Below are 17,489 nucleotides of genomic sequence, written 5' to 3'. Positions count from 1 at the left end.
AGTTTTCTCTTTTTTGAAATGGAACTGAAGGCAAAGGAAGGAGGGCGGGAAAAAGAAAAGGCTTCAAGGACAAGAGGGGAGGAGTGGGGGCAGAATGAGACAAGTTAGTTAAGGAAACTATGGTTGGTTTATGGTTCATGTTTAAATTATTCTTTATAAAGTCTAATTTAAGATTTAATCTTTCCTCTTTCTTTTTTTGTCTTTTTCATTTAATGGTATTTTGATCTTCGGGATCCAGGGCCCTCAGCGCTCCTCCTGGTGGTCTCCGACTGTGGAGAAGGAATGCCGACTTTGTCTGGCAGTGGGAACAAAACCACCCGCGTCGCCTTCTCCGGCCGACCCGCACCGCCAACTCAAGAAGATAAAGTGGAGTCCTTCTGTGTTTGCTGTGCTTGTGAACGTTGCATGGACTTCTGACTTTCCACGTCTCTAAAATGTTTCTCAACCTGTGAGGGTAAAGCAAAAACAATAAAGAAAACATTATTAATAGATAAAATTACTATGGTGAGACTTGAACCAGCTATGGTTTACAGATAGAACATAGAGACACCAAATTGACAGAAACGAGACCAATCTGAACTTGTTTCAGCCTGGAAAAACCAAAGATAGGAATAACAACAAAATTGAGTCACAACTGACGTGAAACAAAACAAGTCACCGGCTCCGAGAAGCTCAACAAACATTTTCCAAATATAAAAAGCAAGTCTTATGACGAATTACTGTTACGGCCCCCCAAACACATGCTTATCTTTAAGTTCCCCTCACTGGGACCATAGCTAAAGTTAATAGCTAAATGAATGTGGTCTTGCTCAATTCAAATCGTGTTTAGCCATGACTACCTGGTACCCATCAACAAAGTGTCTGTCAAGTTCTGGAGTGTGATGGGAATGGGTGTATAAAAACTAGAGAATGAGGCCTGAGGCCACCGAATGCAACACCAATGACTGGCATATTTCAGAAGCTGCTCTCAGCTCCATGGCATAAAAATACACGTGATTTCTGCACAGAGGACCGAAAGCCAGAGACACCCCCCCCCCCGGTAACTTTTTTTTTAACCGAAAGTCAAACTCACAAAGTCTCCATATATGAACCTGTGTAAAGTGCTATTAGTGGTTCTCTTGATTGCTCAGGGTGTCTCACAACAGTTCGCTTTCTGTGGTGCCTAACAGCTGGCAGTTAGCTTAAGCTCTCCATCGCTCACCCTGTTGCTGCCATGCAGGTGATCCAAGGTCCCCATCCCTGTCTGCACCCACCTCCCTCCAGCAGTTGACCTGCAGCTTATTCACTGGTCATCCCCCTTCGAGATGAGACTCTTAAGTTTACGAATGATTGTGCTAAATAATCCTGATAATAGTTTGTAACGATTGAGCAGCTTTATGTGACAGACACACACCTACTGTATACACTTGAATGTGGAAGTCTTACACTGCGTTGGGTGGGGGGGAAAGTGTCTAATCGGGGGAACATTTGCACTTTCCATTTACACCGTTTTCTGTCCTTGCCCAAAACAAGACAGCACAGATTTACAGACTTGAATTTTCCTAGAAAAGCGATCAAATCGTCAGCGAGGAAGAGGCTAAGAGTGGAACTGAACTCCTTCAATAAGAACGATTATAAGCCTTCAGGGAATTAGTGATGCATGCTACCAAGAACAGAACATTCAACACAGAGCACAGCGATCACATTTGCATACAACTTCAAAAAACTGTTGTTAAAATGCAACATATGGGGCACTCATCACGGACAAAGGTGAAGTAACAGAGGTCGAGGGATTTGCGGATTTATTAGATTAATCCAAACTTGCAAGCATGTGGAGATGAGCACATGCTCACACACAAAAAAGAGAAAAAAAAAAAATCAAGTCTGAAAATGTCACTCATCTCTAACCCCCCCCCAATCAAGTAAAAGCAAAAGCTGAAGACAAAGTCATCATGAAATAAACAGTTACACATGTGAAAATAGAAAGTGTAGTAGTACTTACTATTTTGCGTACATGACTTAAAGCGCTTCCCTCTTTGCCTTTGCAGTTCTCAACCTGGTAAGGCGGTGAGATTATGACGTCGTCCATCACAATAATGTTCTTCTCCTGCCATTTACAGTCTTTGATGCTGTAAAGAAAAGAAAACGACCTTTTAGCCACAGCTGAAAATGCTTTTTTGTTTTCTTTCTGCAAATGTCATACTGGTGTTTATGACATCTATAGCTCCGTTTCTAAGGTAACCAGTTTAAGCAGGTTAAACAAGCAGCACATTTGTCATACGGAGAGTTAACGACCTGAAAGTGAAACCAGAGCCAACAATGGACAGGTTTCACGTTTCTGAGTGAACAATTCTGTGGGGCATCTGGTCTCCTGTGTTTTTGAAAACATTTTAAATCAAAAACTATGTGAGCTGCAAAAAAAGATGAGTTTTATTCAAAATATGACCTTTGACTAAAGAAGACGGAAAAGGCTCAGACAGGTATCCAATTAGTCTGATTCAGGGCTAAAACATGGCTGGATCAGATATCTGAAACTTCAGCCTGATTCCTTCATGTCACAAAGTGTAAAAGTTAAATTATCAAGAGACGCATTCATCTTCATGAATCAGCTCAAAGGGAACAAGATGAAAATATATTTCGGTTTCAATTTACAGATTAGAGCTTTATTTCAACAGGTTGCACAAAAACATGAAAGCTTTACAAATTTCAACCACTTTTAAATAAAACTATTTTTAATCTTTTAGTCGCCAAGGACTTTTCCCCCATTAATATTGATCCTGAGTTACTCCTAAATCTCAGACATCAATGACTGGGTTTAATACTTTGCATTCCTTTTCCTTTATCACACAACTGAAGGAAATTCTTGCTCGAGTGGGTTAAGATCAGGTTATTGTTGAAATTCAACATCTCTGCCTTCCAACAACTTTCGCTTTGTTTTTGTAGTGCATTCTCAGTAAGTTTCAATTTGCATTGTAAAGCTCTTTCCAGTCAACCTAGCTGCATTTGACTGTCCAAATAATGCTGTTCCTAAACAGGTCTGGCTTTCCCCCCCTTTTTTTGTTCCTTCTTCCCACTAACCTGACCTTGTGACTGATCAACGATCGCCATTTTGCAGCTTGTCACAGAGTATTCTCTCTATGATGGACATATGATGGGGGTGTTTCTTATTGACTATAGAAAGGATCCTGTGACCATCTACCTCTGTTCCAGGCTTCTTCTTCTTTTCTTTTTTTTTTAATTGCCAAGCCCAGCAAAGCATCCATCTGTCCCCATTACAATTACAAAGATCGAGATTTGACTCTGCAGCCTAAAGCAGGGCATTAAACACCGTTATGGACTCAGACAAGTGAAGAGCCCACAGACAACTAGTCATTGCTGTTACTTCATCCAACACTGCATGATGGCCAGGAGTACTTGCTGCACTGTAATCTAGAGTCTATGATCTCTCAGACATGTCTTTCTGGCCTGCATTGACAGCTCCTTTCATCACATGTCGTAGATTCACAGAAACAGCTTCCAAACTCTAAAGCCACGATGATCACCAGATTTTTTACCTGCTTAATTTATAAAAAACTGGGATCAGACTGAAACTAGCCCACTGAAGGAACAATGGGCTGTGAGGTCAGTTCCTTGATCATTAGTATTTCAGTCACTGTGCAAATGTACTGTTTATAAAGTTGGGGAGACCTGCAGTCAGCTAAGACTGAAGAAGTCACTTGGATGAGTGATGAAACGTTTCTCCCGCTGAAAACCAGTCCAGATGAACAGGATCAACTTTTTGGGAAAGCCAAGAGTTATACACCAGTTGTATAAATGTAACTTGAAGCAGGTTTCAGTGTAGCTAAAATTAAAGTTGTCATTGTCCATTCTGTCCAAATAAATACGGTCATAACTGTATCTGAATGCTGGCAAGAGCTTCGCTCTGATGCAACTGTGAGGTTATTAAACTATCAAGAAAATCCCTGAAAGTTTTGGCAATGGGAAAAAAAAAATCTATGTATTTAAAATTCAATCTAATTCTTCAAACAGCAAGTTTACTGGTTTGTTTTCACTGTTGTGTACACATCTGCACAATGTACAGATGTGTACACTGTGAATTTTTCATTTTTAACATGGCTAGAGAAAAAATGATATTAGTTCACATTTCAAACTTTCAAAGTCAGCTTTTTTAAAAGGAAAAAAATGATGTCATTGCTTTCTGTTTTCTAAATAAGCAGCATGATTCTGCTGAACGGTTAGTTTTTCTTTTGAATATTTTACTTCCCTTTTTGACATGACATTAAGTCTTTGTTGTTATACTCTCTTTGTAGGATTCAAGATGGTCAGTGAGTGTCCTTCCATTGATTTTGATTGAATGATGAAGATCTTTAAGTGATTTAAGCCACTAGTGGCATAAAATACTCACAAATTAGTGGTCAATGATACATATAGTATGCAGTGAAAAATTTGACCCGATCAGGTGAACATTTACCCCCATCTGACCTGTGAAGTGAATGAACAGTAGCATAAAGTTCTTACGTTTTGTGAATAGTCTGGAATAGCTGTTGGCCCTCCACAGAAACCCCAGCACTGATTGCATAGGCTTGGGACAGCTTGTCCTCTTTTTCTGTCCGTGCTCGATTGGCAAGCTGTAAAGATTAAAACAGAACACACAGCATTTTTTTTTATTTAATTTTTTTTTCTTTAGGCACATCAAATATTTGGTCTGAAACAAGAACAGCTTATTCTTTTAACTGCAAAAACTAAATTTCAGGTTCCAATTGTGATTTTAGGTTCAGCACTCCAGCAGTGAACTTGGTTTATATAAAAGTACATTTCACTTTCCCGCATAGGATTACAGAGGCAGTGTTTATATCTCAGCATTTAAACACCCTCGACATGTCTCCATTTATTCACGGCCTCAGTTTGGGCTTACTTTATTTAAGTGGGGGGAGGGAAATAATCTATAAACACTGACTTTTATTTCTGCTGCGTTCCAATTTTCCAAATCAGGGTCTCAATCCTCAGAAGTCTATTTCTAGACCTACTGACGATGCCAGCCCCATTTCACAGCCTCTTCAAAACGCAGCCGAAACGGCAAATGCATTTTGGCCAAAAGAATACAGTATTTCACTGAGGGCCAAGTATTTTTGGAGCATTCAGGCAATCCTCATTGTAAAGTTAGGAGATATCCTGGCCCATTCACCAACAGCGCCTGACGCCCACCACACTTGATGTAACCCGAGGCATAAAAACCAATAAATGGTATAAAAAGAAAATAAATTATTGGACTTACCTTGCTAACATTCAGTGATGCTAGAGGGGGTGGAGTCTCAGTGCGGTCATTTATAATGTCCACATCAGAAACATAGGCTAAGTTGATCAGGATGACGTCGTTGAGGTTTGGCTTACCACTGGAGGAAGCACATTCTTTGAAGGCACTTAGGTCAAGGCAAACAACTTTGTGACAGTGAATGACAGAACAAAAATGACTATTATCTGTCCCCTTGAAGAACTTGGGACATTGGTTTTCTGCACAGAGAAGCTCATTATTCAGAGAACACTGGCTGACAAACACTGACAGTGAAAGGTAGTGCCAGTTACAGCATGGGACTACCGAAAGCATTGCTGCCACCTGTAGCATCTATGAATGAATGAAAGAATGAATGGAGACGGCTAAAATGTGTTATGAGAGGAAAAACTGCAAAAAAAACCATGTACTGATCCACAGTCACGAAGCACCCATAACAAGGTCAGCAAACCCAGTATCTACAACTTACCATAACGGCCTTTAGCGAGTGAAATTGCTTTATCACCACTCCACTTTAATTTATTATTACTGCATTGATTTATTTATTACCCGTCATATCAAGTTTATCCAAGTTTTTCAGTGTTTACTTGCTGCTGTTACCATTTTACCTTCTCTTGCTGATTACTGATTGTGAAGCTTATTGTAACCAAGTCTGAAAAAGAGCTACATTACTAAAGTGTTATTATTATTGCTACTTAATACAGGGCTGGCTCGCTCTATGACTGACCGGAAATACACACATTGTTTGGGCTTTAACACTGCCTGTTTGTTATTTATTTAAGTCATAACACGTAAAGTTTCCTCTCACTGTACTTAAACAGTAAACTGCTGACTTGGGAACTCAAGCGTAACATAAGAACTAGTCTGATTTTTGTTTCGCTCTGGGTTCTATATCACAGCAGCAGTTTTAAAAGGTTTTGTGCACCTAAAAGCAAACCAACATTTCATGGCACACATGAATTCACATCTGCATAGAACATCCTCCATGCAATCAATTCTTCTTTTGACTATACACTTATGATAGCACGCCTGTAGCAAAATAGCCCTTTTGCACTTTGCAGTAAGTTCTACTCCCATATAGTTTCCCTCCACAGATATTCCAACAAACTGTCTGCCTCTAATTCTAATCGAGTGTGGGTTTATGTATTCCGTCTTGGAATAATGTTAAGATTAGTCAACTTGTCTTGAAAGATAATACTGTCATTCACAGATAGTCTCTTTTGTATAGGCAGGGGATTGCCCACTCTCTGGTTCACAAAATACAGTGATCCACTGTCCTGTTTTCCTCACCATCTTTTGGGACCTTAGAAGTTCGCTAATTTAGCAAATATAAATTCAACTCATTAAGTTCTAGTGCAGCTGCTTAAATAATAGATGGATCTCACCAAATCCCAAGGCACACCATTTATGAACATTAGATCTAACTGAGCGGTATATGTTTTTTGGCAAACTGATCCATAAAAAAAAAAAAAAAAAAAAAAAACTTCTTAAGTTATGACTTCTGTTGATGAATAAACCGACTTCTTGCAATAAATACATTGGAAACGACTGTCTGAAAGTCGATAAATACATAAGAAAAGTCATCTGATTTTACACAGGCCTTGCATTCAAACTTAGCATGTGAACATATTACCTCGATTAGTCATACAATACATACAATGCCTGTATGGCTATTGAGCACACTTACACGTTTATAACGTCATTATCACACATTGTAGAGCTGAAAGTAGGTGTCCAGGCGTTTCTACAGCTCAGACAACGTCACAGAGTGTTTTTAGTGTTAAACTAACACTTAGAAAGACCATGACTATCAGCTCTAAGCGCTCCCCACTCTTCATTTGATTTAATCACCTCAAAGTTTGGCCACAATGACGACAACTACACGATAACCTCTCGAGTCTGTGCAATTAACTCTATGATCAGAGATAAAGGAACATGATAAGATGCACATTCGCTCACTCACTCATTCACTCACACTGATGGGTGTAGACATGTTCGCCAGCAAACTAGTGTTAGTAAGTAAGTTATTACTCCCACCCAAATGACTCGTGTTAAAATGAACTGTGGCACAATCACACAATATTTACAGCCCAGCTGATAAGCTTGAGAACGCCAAACCCGTTAATTGAGCTAGCCAGTAGCTGCAGTGTGGGTTTGACCGAAATCTAGCATGCTAACATGCTAAAACCACCCTGATTGTGTAGCGTGGACTCGGAAACCACTTAATCTCTAACTTGTACAAATAATCGTGAGCATCTCCGGCTGATGGCACCACCAACCATGTGAGGTCAATATGTGGACCATCAACACGCGAGACTCTCCCAGTATCAGTTAGCTCGCTAACTAGCAACGGTTGTGCCTGCTGAGAGCACACAGCCATGATGCCTTACGAGGATTCGTTGCCAGATAGTGATCCATGTTGAGGGCTGGCAATACAATGAGTGGATTCAAAACACATGCGCTGCTAGAGCGGCTAACGAGAGGCCAAGAAATTACCAGGCAACCCCAACTAAAGGCTTATACAGACAGAAGATAGATGAGGTGCTATCCGAAACAAGAAAATATATAAAACGGGCAAACGTGTGTGCTTCTGCTAGCACCAATTACGCCTGCGCGGATCACTATTTGCCACATTTCGGTTACCCTACAGGCCCTTGCAGCCAGGCAGGCCAGCAACCCCTCCATCCGCAGCTCGAAACAAACAAAAGGATACTCAGAGTTAACATCTTGGACTGGTAGTCAAACGCGACAACTTCTCCTTGCAGACGTTGGCCCAAGCATGTGACGCATGCGACATGGCTCCCGACGCTAAAATACTCCCCGGGTCCAGGAGCCGCCATCTTCTCCGCCAGGAAACCGGAGCGCCTGCTTTACGTAAAGCGACGCGATGTCGTATGGAGACGAAACCTGAGCGTAACAAAAGTACGTCGATCGTTTCTTCTAATGTGATGAATTATAATTCCTGCCAAATCGAATCTAGTTTAAGTAAAGTTGTGTCATTGAATCACTAACTAAGGTCTTCAACTGCAGAACTACTACGAATACAACTTCTCTCTTCGACGAAGGATGTCGCTTTGTTTCCCATTGAACCGCCTTCCGATGTGCCCCGCCCCCTACCGGATGTAGAGCAGTACTGTGGAATTCATTGTAACACATCAAATAAAGGGCTGTCTTTAGATTTCCATCTACATATCAAAGTGTTTGTACTGGGAGAAGGCAGAAAGGAATGGAGGAGCTTTATACCCAAGGCGTCTGGATGGCCGAAGGTCTCCAGCAGAGGACGAAGACTCAGGAGAAATTCTGGCTTACGGTCACTCATATGGGAGACCCTAAAGCAGCCTTTTTGCTCGTCTTTCCTTTTACTTATTTCATCAACAGGAGAGCTGGGGTAGCGGTGCTTTGGATGGCAGCTATATCGGAGTGGTTAAACTTAGTGTTCAAATGGTAAGGCGTTTTAATGAAGCACGATTTGAATATTCCCGTCCATCTTAGTTTTTACACTTACCATTGCGGTTGTATGTCTCATGCTAGCATGTTGCTACATTACATACATAACTTTTTTCACATTAAAATTGTTAATTATATATTCAAGACCGCCTGCACATGTTCATTTTTTCCAGTTTAAACAAATAAAAATAATTTTAGTTTAGTCTTTGCTTCCGGTACAGCAAAGTAGTACAACCCTGTATTAGTCCGACGTGAAACAGAAATGAGCGGAACCTTTGGGACCGTTCAATGGAATTTTCCCCACAAACAGCCTGGAGTGTAACAAGAAAAGTGACGAAAAGAAATGGAAATTAAAAACAAGAAGTAACCATATAACACAAATTTGACCAAAATTTTCAACGGATTAAATTTTAGGGAAGCAACGATATAGATGGATAATAACAAAGTTATAAAATGCTTCACAAGGTGAGATAGGAAACAGCAAATAAAACGTTTAATAAGAAATAAAAATTAAACAACATAAGGTATATGAATACTGAGAACGCAAAGATAAACGGGAGAATTAAAGACAGAAAATAAATAAATTAAAAAATGATTACTAAAAGAAGCAAATACGAATATAAAATAAAGCAAATATGAGAGACAACAAAGTGGTAACACGAAGTGGAAAGAATGCTCGTAAAAAGTCTCTTTAAGAAATTTAAAAGATTATAATGAGCTAAATCTCCTCAGGCAGATTGTACCAGAGAAAGGGTGTCCTGACAGAAAAAGCCTGAACACATTTGGTTTCCAGCTGAGATTATGGGGTGGCCAGAGCAGCCTTAGCTGAGGACCTCAAGATCTGAAATATACTTTGGTGCGATCCTGCATACTAATAACATTGTTGTTACAATGTTATTACAAATACATTTTTTTTCATTATAATAAATGCGTTTACATTATACCATTAAAAACTTGAAATAAAACAAGATAAATTTAAGGAAAACATGCAAAAGACAGAGGAACATGCATAGAAAAAATGAAGCCCCAAATCCTCAACAATTAAGGGGAAAAAAAGGAAAAATACAAAATACATTACAAATGTACCAAGTAGAGAAACAATACAACTAAACTACTATGGACATAATATAGATTTTTAAAAGCCATGTATTATTTTGATTTCGATATTTCTGATTACACTAATTATTTTCTGCGAGTGTTCATGTAGAGGTATAGAGAAGCCAAATATAATACAGTAAGGAACTTTGAACTAAATAAGATTCAGTAAAGTAAAAAGAAGAATGAAGAGTAAATATGTAGAGGCTTTTGGAGAAAAAAAAAGTCTTAGATTCAACAAGTTAAAAACCGTATTAAATGTAGTAAAATATAGTGAAGCCATGACCTTGAATGTATTTGTGTTATTTGGGGTGTGTGTAAATGTATTTATATATTATATTTATTTTTAATCAGGTTGCTGTTTGGAGAGAGGCCATTCTGGTGGATCGGTGAATCGCGTCTTTTTGTCAACAAGCAACCGAAAATTCACCAGTTTCCGTCCACCTGTGAAACAGGCCCAGGTTAGAAGTTGTCTTAGAAAAATAGACTGTGTCTGAGTCATAGCCAATGTCCTTAAATCATCAAACATTCAGATCTCCAAGTCCAAAGTTGGCATCTGTTTCCCAGGCAGTCCGTCTGGACATGCGATGGTGACAGCAGCAGTCTGGTGGGTCATTGTGTCCTCGCTGGGGTCCTTTCTGTACTCCCGTTCTCACAGGTACGTCCCTGTTTAAGCTAAATCCAGCGCAGTATGCTGCTTTGGCTCTAAAAATGCACAAAACTGCTGCACATTGGAACTACTTTTAAACAAATCTCTCCTTTTCTGAATCCGGAGTGTTCTCTTATCAGCTGCTCCCTACGTCCTCTATGTGGTGATGCTTGTTGCAGTTGGAATCTCCAGGATCTTTATCCTCGCACACTTTCCTCATCAGGTCGTTGCTGGCTCCATTACAGGTCTGAATACATATTATGCAAAAATCATATTTCTGAAAAAGGCGGGGCACTTTATAAAAAGTATATTAAAAGCCAAATGCAGTGATCTCCAAAGTGTAAAAGCCATTTTTGTTTGATATATGATCACAGCTGCAAATCATACAGGTTTAAATTCAAAATACACTAAATATTTTCACTGACTGACTCTAATGGATTACAGGCAAGAATGTTTAAGACCTAGATTGTGTAAATATGCAGCTGTGCTGCAGAATGTGATTTGCTGAAATGATTGATGCCCCTCCTAAAACAGGTGTCCTCTGAATCAAAGCATTGGTTGCTCCAAAACATTATTCAGTGTTAATATTTCTAACACAGATGTAGAACTAGTGCACTCCATCATCACTTGTGCTGGTTTTTGAGCTGCTTGCTATCAACTATCTGTGCAATTCTACAGGATTTTTGTAGTTCCCAAAAAAGAATTTCATAATTGGATTTGTCAGACCCATAGGGTAGTTTTCCCATGTGTGCAGCTTAATCTGATGAAATGCTCTTGTCAGGTTTCATTCTGGGGATTGTCCTGAGCTGCAGAGTACCAGAAGGTCGCCCCCTGCTGTTCTTCTTTAGTTTAAGCTTTGGGCTGCTGTTCGGAGCTCTGATGCTCCATGCTGGATTAAAGCAGCTGGGAATTGACCTCTCCTGGTGAGTTACTCTATTACATTAATGTTTAATCAGTGAGTCTGATCAGTATATATTGTGATAATATAAAGGGACTTCCTTCCATGACCGGTCATGTTTTTGATTCAACAGGTCTATTGCTTTGGCAAAGAAATGGTGCAGCCATGCAGAATGGATTCGTTTGGACACAGCCCCATTCTCCTCTCTCACCCGAGACTGTGGGGCCCTGTTGGGTTTGGGGCTGGCACAGTACTGGAAGCCTGGTGGATGGTCTCTACCTTGGGCTCCCAGAGCTTTGTCTATGGCTGTATCATCCATGGGTCTTTACCACGTGAATCGTCTACCGCTCCCGGTCCGACCACTGGGCCTTTTCTACAGCCTGTTCTTCGTCAAATTCGTCCTAGTGCCTCTGATCGTTATGGTACTTGTGCCTGGGCTGGTACACCTATTAACATTCAAAAAAAGGAAAGACTAGAAGAGGTCCTCCACACATGATGTGCACCTTAAACACCTCCCAAAACTGGAGTTTCCTTCAGAGTTTGTATAAACACATTTAATGTTTAATGTTCGCTGCGTTTCAGAACCATTTTGATGGGTATGGGTTAAGTTTAATTTTCACGTCTTAAAATTCACTAAACAATGGCCTTTTATCCAGTCTGTGACCTGTGTTTTTCCTCTTATTTGATGATTTTAAAAGTGCCGGTATTGAGACATTGTGGCGTAAAGTATGTCTCTAGTGAATCTAGTGCAATCATAAGTGTTGTAAATACTACAGTATTTTTGCTAAATATCGACTTTATTGGGAAAAGTGCAACTTTGTTTATGTGCATTTTGTGTTGTTTGAATCTTTACGAGTCAAAGATTGTTACCGAGGTTTAAAACCTCAGATTTGCGACTAGTGAAAGGCAAAGAATTTGAGCATTGTGCAAATGTCTGATGCTCAGTTTTGTGTTGTTGCTTTGTGACCGAAAAACTTGAAAGCTACATTCCTATGTTATTCCCAAATCAGTAAAAAAATAAATAAATGATTGACATGCAGGGCGTGTTTCAGTTGGTAACCATTTATAAATATGTTCTCCTTTTTTCCAATACATATGTTCGACTGTACAGATTACAATCAGTTATCATGAGATAAAAACACATTCTTTTTTATTGTTTTTAATTAAACTTCACAGCGATCTGAAAGCTCACATTTACAGACAAGAGAACTCTGCTCAGCAAGCAAATATGTTAAAATAAAATAAAAAGAACTTTTTTGTCTGGCGTGGTTGAGGGAAAATGACAAGGATAAGTTCGGGGGATAGCAGTCTCCTCATCTTAATCCAAACGTTGTACCACACACACACACACCAGAGACACTGCTATACATGTTTCTGCTTGAGGTCATGGAAAGAATAGAACATGCATCAGACTATTTACAGCGAACTAATATACACAGATAGCTTGAAACCATACACCCTCAAATAACCTCAACTTAAAAAGTCCTGTTTAAATTAAGTATAATACAGTTTATACCTTCATTTCTGTAAAGTTAAGTAGGGCTTCTCTCCAGTAGCAGGTGAAACTGAGGACAACTGTCTCCATTTATTCTTTATCAGACATCCAAAATAAAATGTTACAGACAAATAGTCTATAATCATTCCCACATATATAAATTACTTCAATATTTTCATTATTCATCATCTCTATGACTCAAACTCCAAATTACAGAGCTCCTGGATACTGAAATCTCAGGCTTTTGTTGTTGCAGTAGGTTCGATTTATTTAGAAGACGTGTGCCAGTGGACATGGTGTCAAAACCAGTGATTCAGAGTTAGAGGAATATATTTTTATGAGGTGGAGTTACTTAAGTATGATTCGCCTCTCTAAACAGACAAACTATCTAACAAACCTGAACTGGACAGAGTGAAATATCTGAGCCAATACATACCTCTTGTGCTAGAAAGTTTATATATCATCCCAGATTCTGAACATTATCACTCACCACTGCATTGCAATTCACATAATAAGTGTCTGTCGTAGTCTGGTTAGCACTGATCAGCGATCTGACGGATCACTTGCCCACTTTCACTTACTCCTAATGTAACAATCGTAACAAAGTAAGTAAAATACATAAAGTGCACCCTTAGTTAAGACCTTGTCAGGCATTTTAGTGCAGAAGTGGCTGAATAAAAATGCATTATGATTTAAAAGAAATCATAAAAACAATGCAGAAGAAAGGGAAAGGTTGGTAACAGTGGTTGTGTATGCATTTGCTTGCTTTTAGTCGCTGAGTACTTTCCGCCATCGCTCACACGGAGGAGGGACAGAGGCAAACTTTGATTTTGATTTTTCTGCCATTTGATAAAAGCACCCAACTGAGTGAAAGACAAGTTGCAGCCAAAATAATTTGCTATTATTGCCTGACAGACAATACATATTTAATTACTGTGATTATCGACTGATATCATTTAAAAGAGGGTGAAGATTTGTTGCTCTTCTGCTTTCTCCTTAAACTCTTTTGGTTTGCCGATAGAGCAAAATATGTTGTGAAGATGTTGCTGGGGAAGTGGGAATGACAACTTTATCATTTTCTAACTAATCTATCAAAAAATAATCTGCAGGTTGACACATTCGCTTGCATTATATTATAGCAAAATTCTTTTTATTTTGACACAACAGAGGTAACTTCATCAGTCAAAGTTTGTCTGTGTCCCTTGTCCACCGGTCGGTTTTCCACATCCGTATGACTTGCAGTGTGACACAGAGGCAGGGTTAACAGAATAAAAGTCAAAATGCAAACTATGTTTTGTTTTCTTTTTATGTACAATATATAACTTAATTATAAATATTGTCATTTTTCTCTAAGTACTGAGTTGTTGAGCCATTTGTATTTTCTGAGCAATGTACAGTATTGAACATATAATATTGTATTACATAGAATAGAGCCTACTAGCAACCTTGGTTAAGAGCACACTTTGAAAGAACAGAAGATGGATACAGAGTCCACAAGTAGAGTCCGATGGGTAGTACTTTCACTCTTGGAGTCCCACCTGATGTGGTCACACGTGGGGACAATGTGCCACGTGTTGGAAGTGAACTGGTCTCTGATTTAGATTACAACTTGCGATCCTCCTGTTATCCTACCTGTTTGCAGATTATGATATTGAAAGAATCACTTCTCACCGTTATGTTTTTCATATAAGATAATGTCTAATACCCTAAAGTGTGTTTGTTGGCTTTGTGGTTTTCTTTCTCTAGTGAGTTCGTTGAGATGAGTTCGTCCATGACACACACACACCCCGTCACATCTTCTGTCGAGCTAAATATTTTTTACTCTCTCAGTTCCACTAACAAGCCCAGTCCAACCATCCAATCACAGACAGGCCATCACACATTCGACTCCACAAATGGTCTCTTTGGTTTGATGGGGGAGGTGGGGCCTTGGGTCCGGGAGTCACGCGAGAGCTGTCGGTACATGTTGTCCTGGTAGGCCTGTGCCACGGGCAGAGTCCTCGCCACCTTCACGTCTGGGTAGGTGGGCACCTGGCTGACCCGTTCCAGGATGTCCCCACTGCCACGGGAGCCATTGGCCAGCTTTCCCAGAGAGGGGGGCTGAGTCTGGGAGTAGTAATCCTCTTCTAACAGGTGTCCGTTTTGGGCGTTGTTGGTCTTGTTGTAGTATGCGATATTACCCAGTGAGGCGGGGGGACTGTAGGTGGAACCTTGCTGGACCAGCTGACCGGGGGAGGTGGGGCTGATGGCAGAGTCCATAGATGTCATTGCCCTGGACCGTGAGGGCTGATGCAGGTACTGCTGAGTCCGAGCCGTCTTGTCTATGATCCCCATAAAAGGCGTATTGCGGGAGCGAGTGGTCTCTCCCTGATACAACCCCCCACCACCCTGGGAGGGAGAGATGGGAGAGATGTCATCACAGGTGCGCTCGTATGTGGCTTGTAAGGGAATCTCCATCTGCTGAATGGAAGAGGAAGGCCTGAAACCCGGGGCTAAATTCGAGGTGGATCCAGTTGAGATGTTGTTGCTGGAAGGTGAGAATCGAAGGCCTACACTCTGAGAATGGATGAGAGGCCTAGGGGTGGGCACATGCTGCTTCATTTCAGTAGTATTGGCACTCACAGGGCGTCTAACCATATGGGGGATCTCGGGAGAGCCCAGCTGGCAGGGGGGCATAGCATTGGCACGCTCAAGAACGTGTTCAGAGACTGGGTAGTAGGCGGCTGACTGGCTGCGGCTTATCTGAGGTGTCTGGCTGTAACGGATGCCCCCTGGGCCCCCACTGCTGGCGCGGTAGGCAGAGGAGGGGCGCTGGGGTAGCTCATCCTTCAACAGGCTCGACTCCATAACCCCTCCTCGGCCGCCGTGCTGACAGAGGGCCCCAGAACTGAGGCTGGCCTGGACTTGGGACATTGACCGTCCATCCAGTGAGGGTTGGTACACCAAGCGGCTCTCTACATCCACTGAACCCCCTTGATAGCGACCACCCATGGAGTGGCCCATCTGGCCACCATAACTACTATTTCCCATTACGTTGCTGGGCTGGTTTGTGCGGACTATTTGGGCTATGGAAGGCTGCAGACGGAGGCCTTGGGCTTGGTGGTGTTGTGAGGATAAAGAGGGCTGCGAACTCAGCTGGAAAGAACGTTGGCTGCTCATCTTGGAGAGGGGAGATTTGGGTCTTCCAGGAAGCTGCTCTGTCTGATAGCGCACAGGTGACCCAGACTGAGACCTGTACAGACAAACACTTTCTAACGGTGGACTGGCTCTATACTGAGCAGCCCGACGTAAAGGGGAAGGCGGTGGGCTCTGGTGATCCATCCCCTGACCCCCGGTACCCATAGGAGGTGGGCTGAAGCGGTAGGATGGCTGGTGTACTGGGGAGGTGTGAGGGGGACTGTGTCTGTAATGGGAGTTCTGATGTGTTGGAGAGAGGGAGGGTGACGTGGGCTGGTAGGAGCCCCGAGTTGGGGAGGACATGGAGGAAGAGGTGGGGTGGTATTCATAGGGCTGGCCCATGGGTGAGCCTCCAGCCAAGTAAATCTGATCTGGATGTGTGGGGGAGAGGGGTGGACTCTGAATTATAGGAAGGCTGGAGGGATTTGAGAGGGACTCAGGTGGGGGCAGACCCATCGACATAGCTTCCAGCTCCTGCTCCAGGTAGTCCTCATCCTCAAACAAGTCCTGTACGGGCTCCATGTCTTCCAGACGGGGCTCTGGTGGAGGGGGGAGAGGCATGGACAGAGACAGGGACTCCTCCTCTTCTGGGGGAGGTGTAGGAGGGGGTGAGGGAGGAGGCTCCAGCTCCAGGTCCTGCTGCTGGTGCTCCTCCTGGTTAAGTTGGTGGCATTCCTCTTCCACCCTCTGGAGCAGCCGCTGGATTTCTCTGTTATTGGGGCACTGCTTTATGGCTTCATTCAGGTCCTCTAAGGCTTCAGGAAATTGTCTAAAATAATAGAAAATAAATAAAATAAATAAAGTAAATTACGCAAAACTGTAAAATCTGGGGGAGGAATATAGAGATCCTTTAAAAAGGAAGACCACGGAGAAAGGGGTAAGGAAAAAGGAAAGCATTCTTCTGATCTGTACAAGGATAAAAATGAGTGTACCTGCTGCTACGCTTGGCGCGTGCCCTGGCGTAGTATGCCTCATAAGATTTTGGTTTCAGTTCGAGCGCTTTAGTAGCAAATTCCTCAGCCATCCCAAAGTCCTGGAGAGATTAAGCACAGGAGAAGAATAATGAACACTACAGAACAGTGAGAGAAATTGACATGTGGCCAATAGTATCATTAACCATCAAAGGCTTTAGTAACATCCTTCAGTTTTAACAATTTAGTGTTTTTCACTGTTGCTGCTTTTCTGCTGACTTACGTTCATTTTCCTTCGACATCGGGACAGGTTGAGGAAGAGCGATACTTTGAGTTCCCTGAATGTCTTAAGGTCCTCGCTGAAGCCTTCGCGTGGAAACTTTTTGAGAGCGTACTGATAACGCTGTGCAGCCTCCTTCACCTTCCCCTTCTGTTGGACAAATACAAAAAGATACATCTGGCTTATCCTTCATTTATGATATATACAGTATACACACACACACACACACACACACATACACACATATATATTAGGGGTGGGGGAAAAA

At 41.5% G+C, this 17,489-nt stretch overlaps 3 protein-coding genes across 10 annotated transcripts in view; 1 reads left to right on the top strand and 2 right to left on the bottom strand.

Moving 5' to 3' along the window:
- Nucleotides 1-6: 6 nt before the first annotated feature.
- Nucleotides 7-8,345, bottom strand: lsm12b (LSM12 homolog b). The gene is made up of 5 exons (XM_005725882.2): nt 7,983-8,345; nt 5,255-5,388; nt 4,498-4,607; nt 1,982-2,108; nt 7-446 (listed from the first exon to the last, which is right to left on the bottom strand). Exons 1-5 carry the CDS (start codon nt 8,107-8,109, stop codon nt 354-356), a joined length of 591 nt encoding a protein of 196 aa, XP_005725939.1. The 5' UTR covers nt 8,110-8,345; the 3' UTR covers nt 7-353.
- A 114-nt stretch (nt 8,346-8,459) lies between these two features.
- g6pc3 (glucose-6-phosphatase catalytic subunit 3) lies at nt 8,460-12,397 on the top strand. The gene is made up of 6 exons (XM_005725883.2): nt 8,460-8,713; nt 10,166-10,272; nt 10,379-10,469; nt 10,587-10,705; nt 11,242-11,383; nt 11,492-12,397. Exons 1-6 carry the CDS (start codon nt 8,496-8,498, stop codon nt 11,832-11,834), a joined length of 1,020 nt encoding a protein of 339 aa, XP_005725940.1. The 5' UTR covers nt 8,460-8,495; the 3' UTR covers nt 11,835-12,397.
- A 7-nt stretch (nt 12,398-12,404) lies between these two features.
- The window catches only part of tanc2b (tetratricopeptide repeat, ankyrin repeat and coiled-coil containing 2b), a 163,639-nt gene continuing 158,554 nt past the window's right edge, over nt 12,405-17,489 (bottom strand). For all 8 annotated transcript variants that reach the window (XM_013908992.1, XM_013908993.1, XM_013908994.1 and 5 more), the window contains 3 exons: nt 17,225-17,371; nt 16,963-17,063; nt 12,405-16,799 (listed from right to left, as the gene is read on the bottom strand). In XM_013908992.1, the coding sequence (XP_013764446.1) occupies nt 14,729-16,799; nt 16,963-17,063; nt 17,225-17,371 (2,319 nt within the window). In that variant the 3' untranslated portion in view covers nt 12,405-14,728. The remainder of the gene's footprint in view (nt 16,800-16,962; nt 17,064-17,224; nt 17,372-17,489) is intronic.

The sequence above is a fragment of the Pundamilia nyererei genome, unplaced genomic scaffold (assembly GCF_000239375.1).
Source record: "Pundamilia nyererei isolate P.nyererei 1_Seehausen unplaced genomic scaffold, PunNye1.0 scaffold00017, whole genome shotgun sequence".
Classification (NCBI taxonomy): domain Eukaryota; kingdom Metazoa; phylum Chordata; class Actinopteri; order Cichliformes; family Cichlidae; genus Pundamilia; species Pundamilia nyererei.
The sequence above is the reverse complement of the archived record's forward strand: the minus strand, read 5'-3'. Positions and strand labels throughout refer to the sequence as shown.

Excerpts from the sequence above, each read along its gene's own strand:
- lsm12b (XM_005725882.2), bottom strand. The coding sequence starts at position 8,109 with ATGGCGGCTCCTGGACCCGGGGAGTATTTTAGCGTCGGGAGCCATGTC. Across the intron at positions 2,109-4,497 it reads TTCCAGACTATTCACAAAAC|CATCAAAGACTGTAAATGGC; the intron begins GTAAGAACTTTA and ends TTTTCTTTACAG. Across the intron at positions 447-1,981 it reads TAAGTCATGTACGCAAAATA|GTTGAGAAACATTTTAGAGA; the intron begins GTAAGTACTACT and ends TTACCCTCACAG.
- g6pc3 (XM_005725883.2), top strand. The coding sequence starts at position 8,496 with ATGGAGGAGCTTTATACCCAAGGCGTCTGGATGGCCGAAGGTCTCCAG. Across the intron at positions 8,714-10,165 it reads TTAAACTTAGTGTTCAAATG|GTTGCTGTTTGGAGAGAGGC; the intron begins GTAAGGCGTTTT and ends ATTTTTAATCAG. Across the intron at positions 10,273-10,378 it reads CACCTGTGAAACAGGCCCAG|GCAGTCCGTCTGGACATGCG; the intron begins GTTAGAAGTTGT and ends TCTGTTTCCCAG.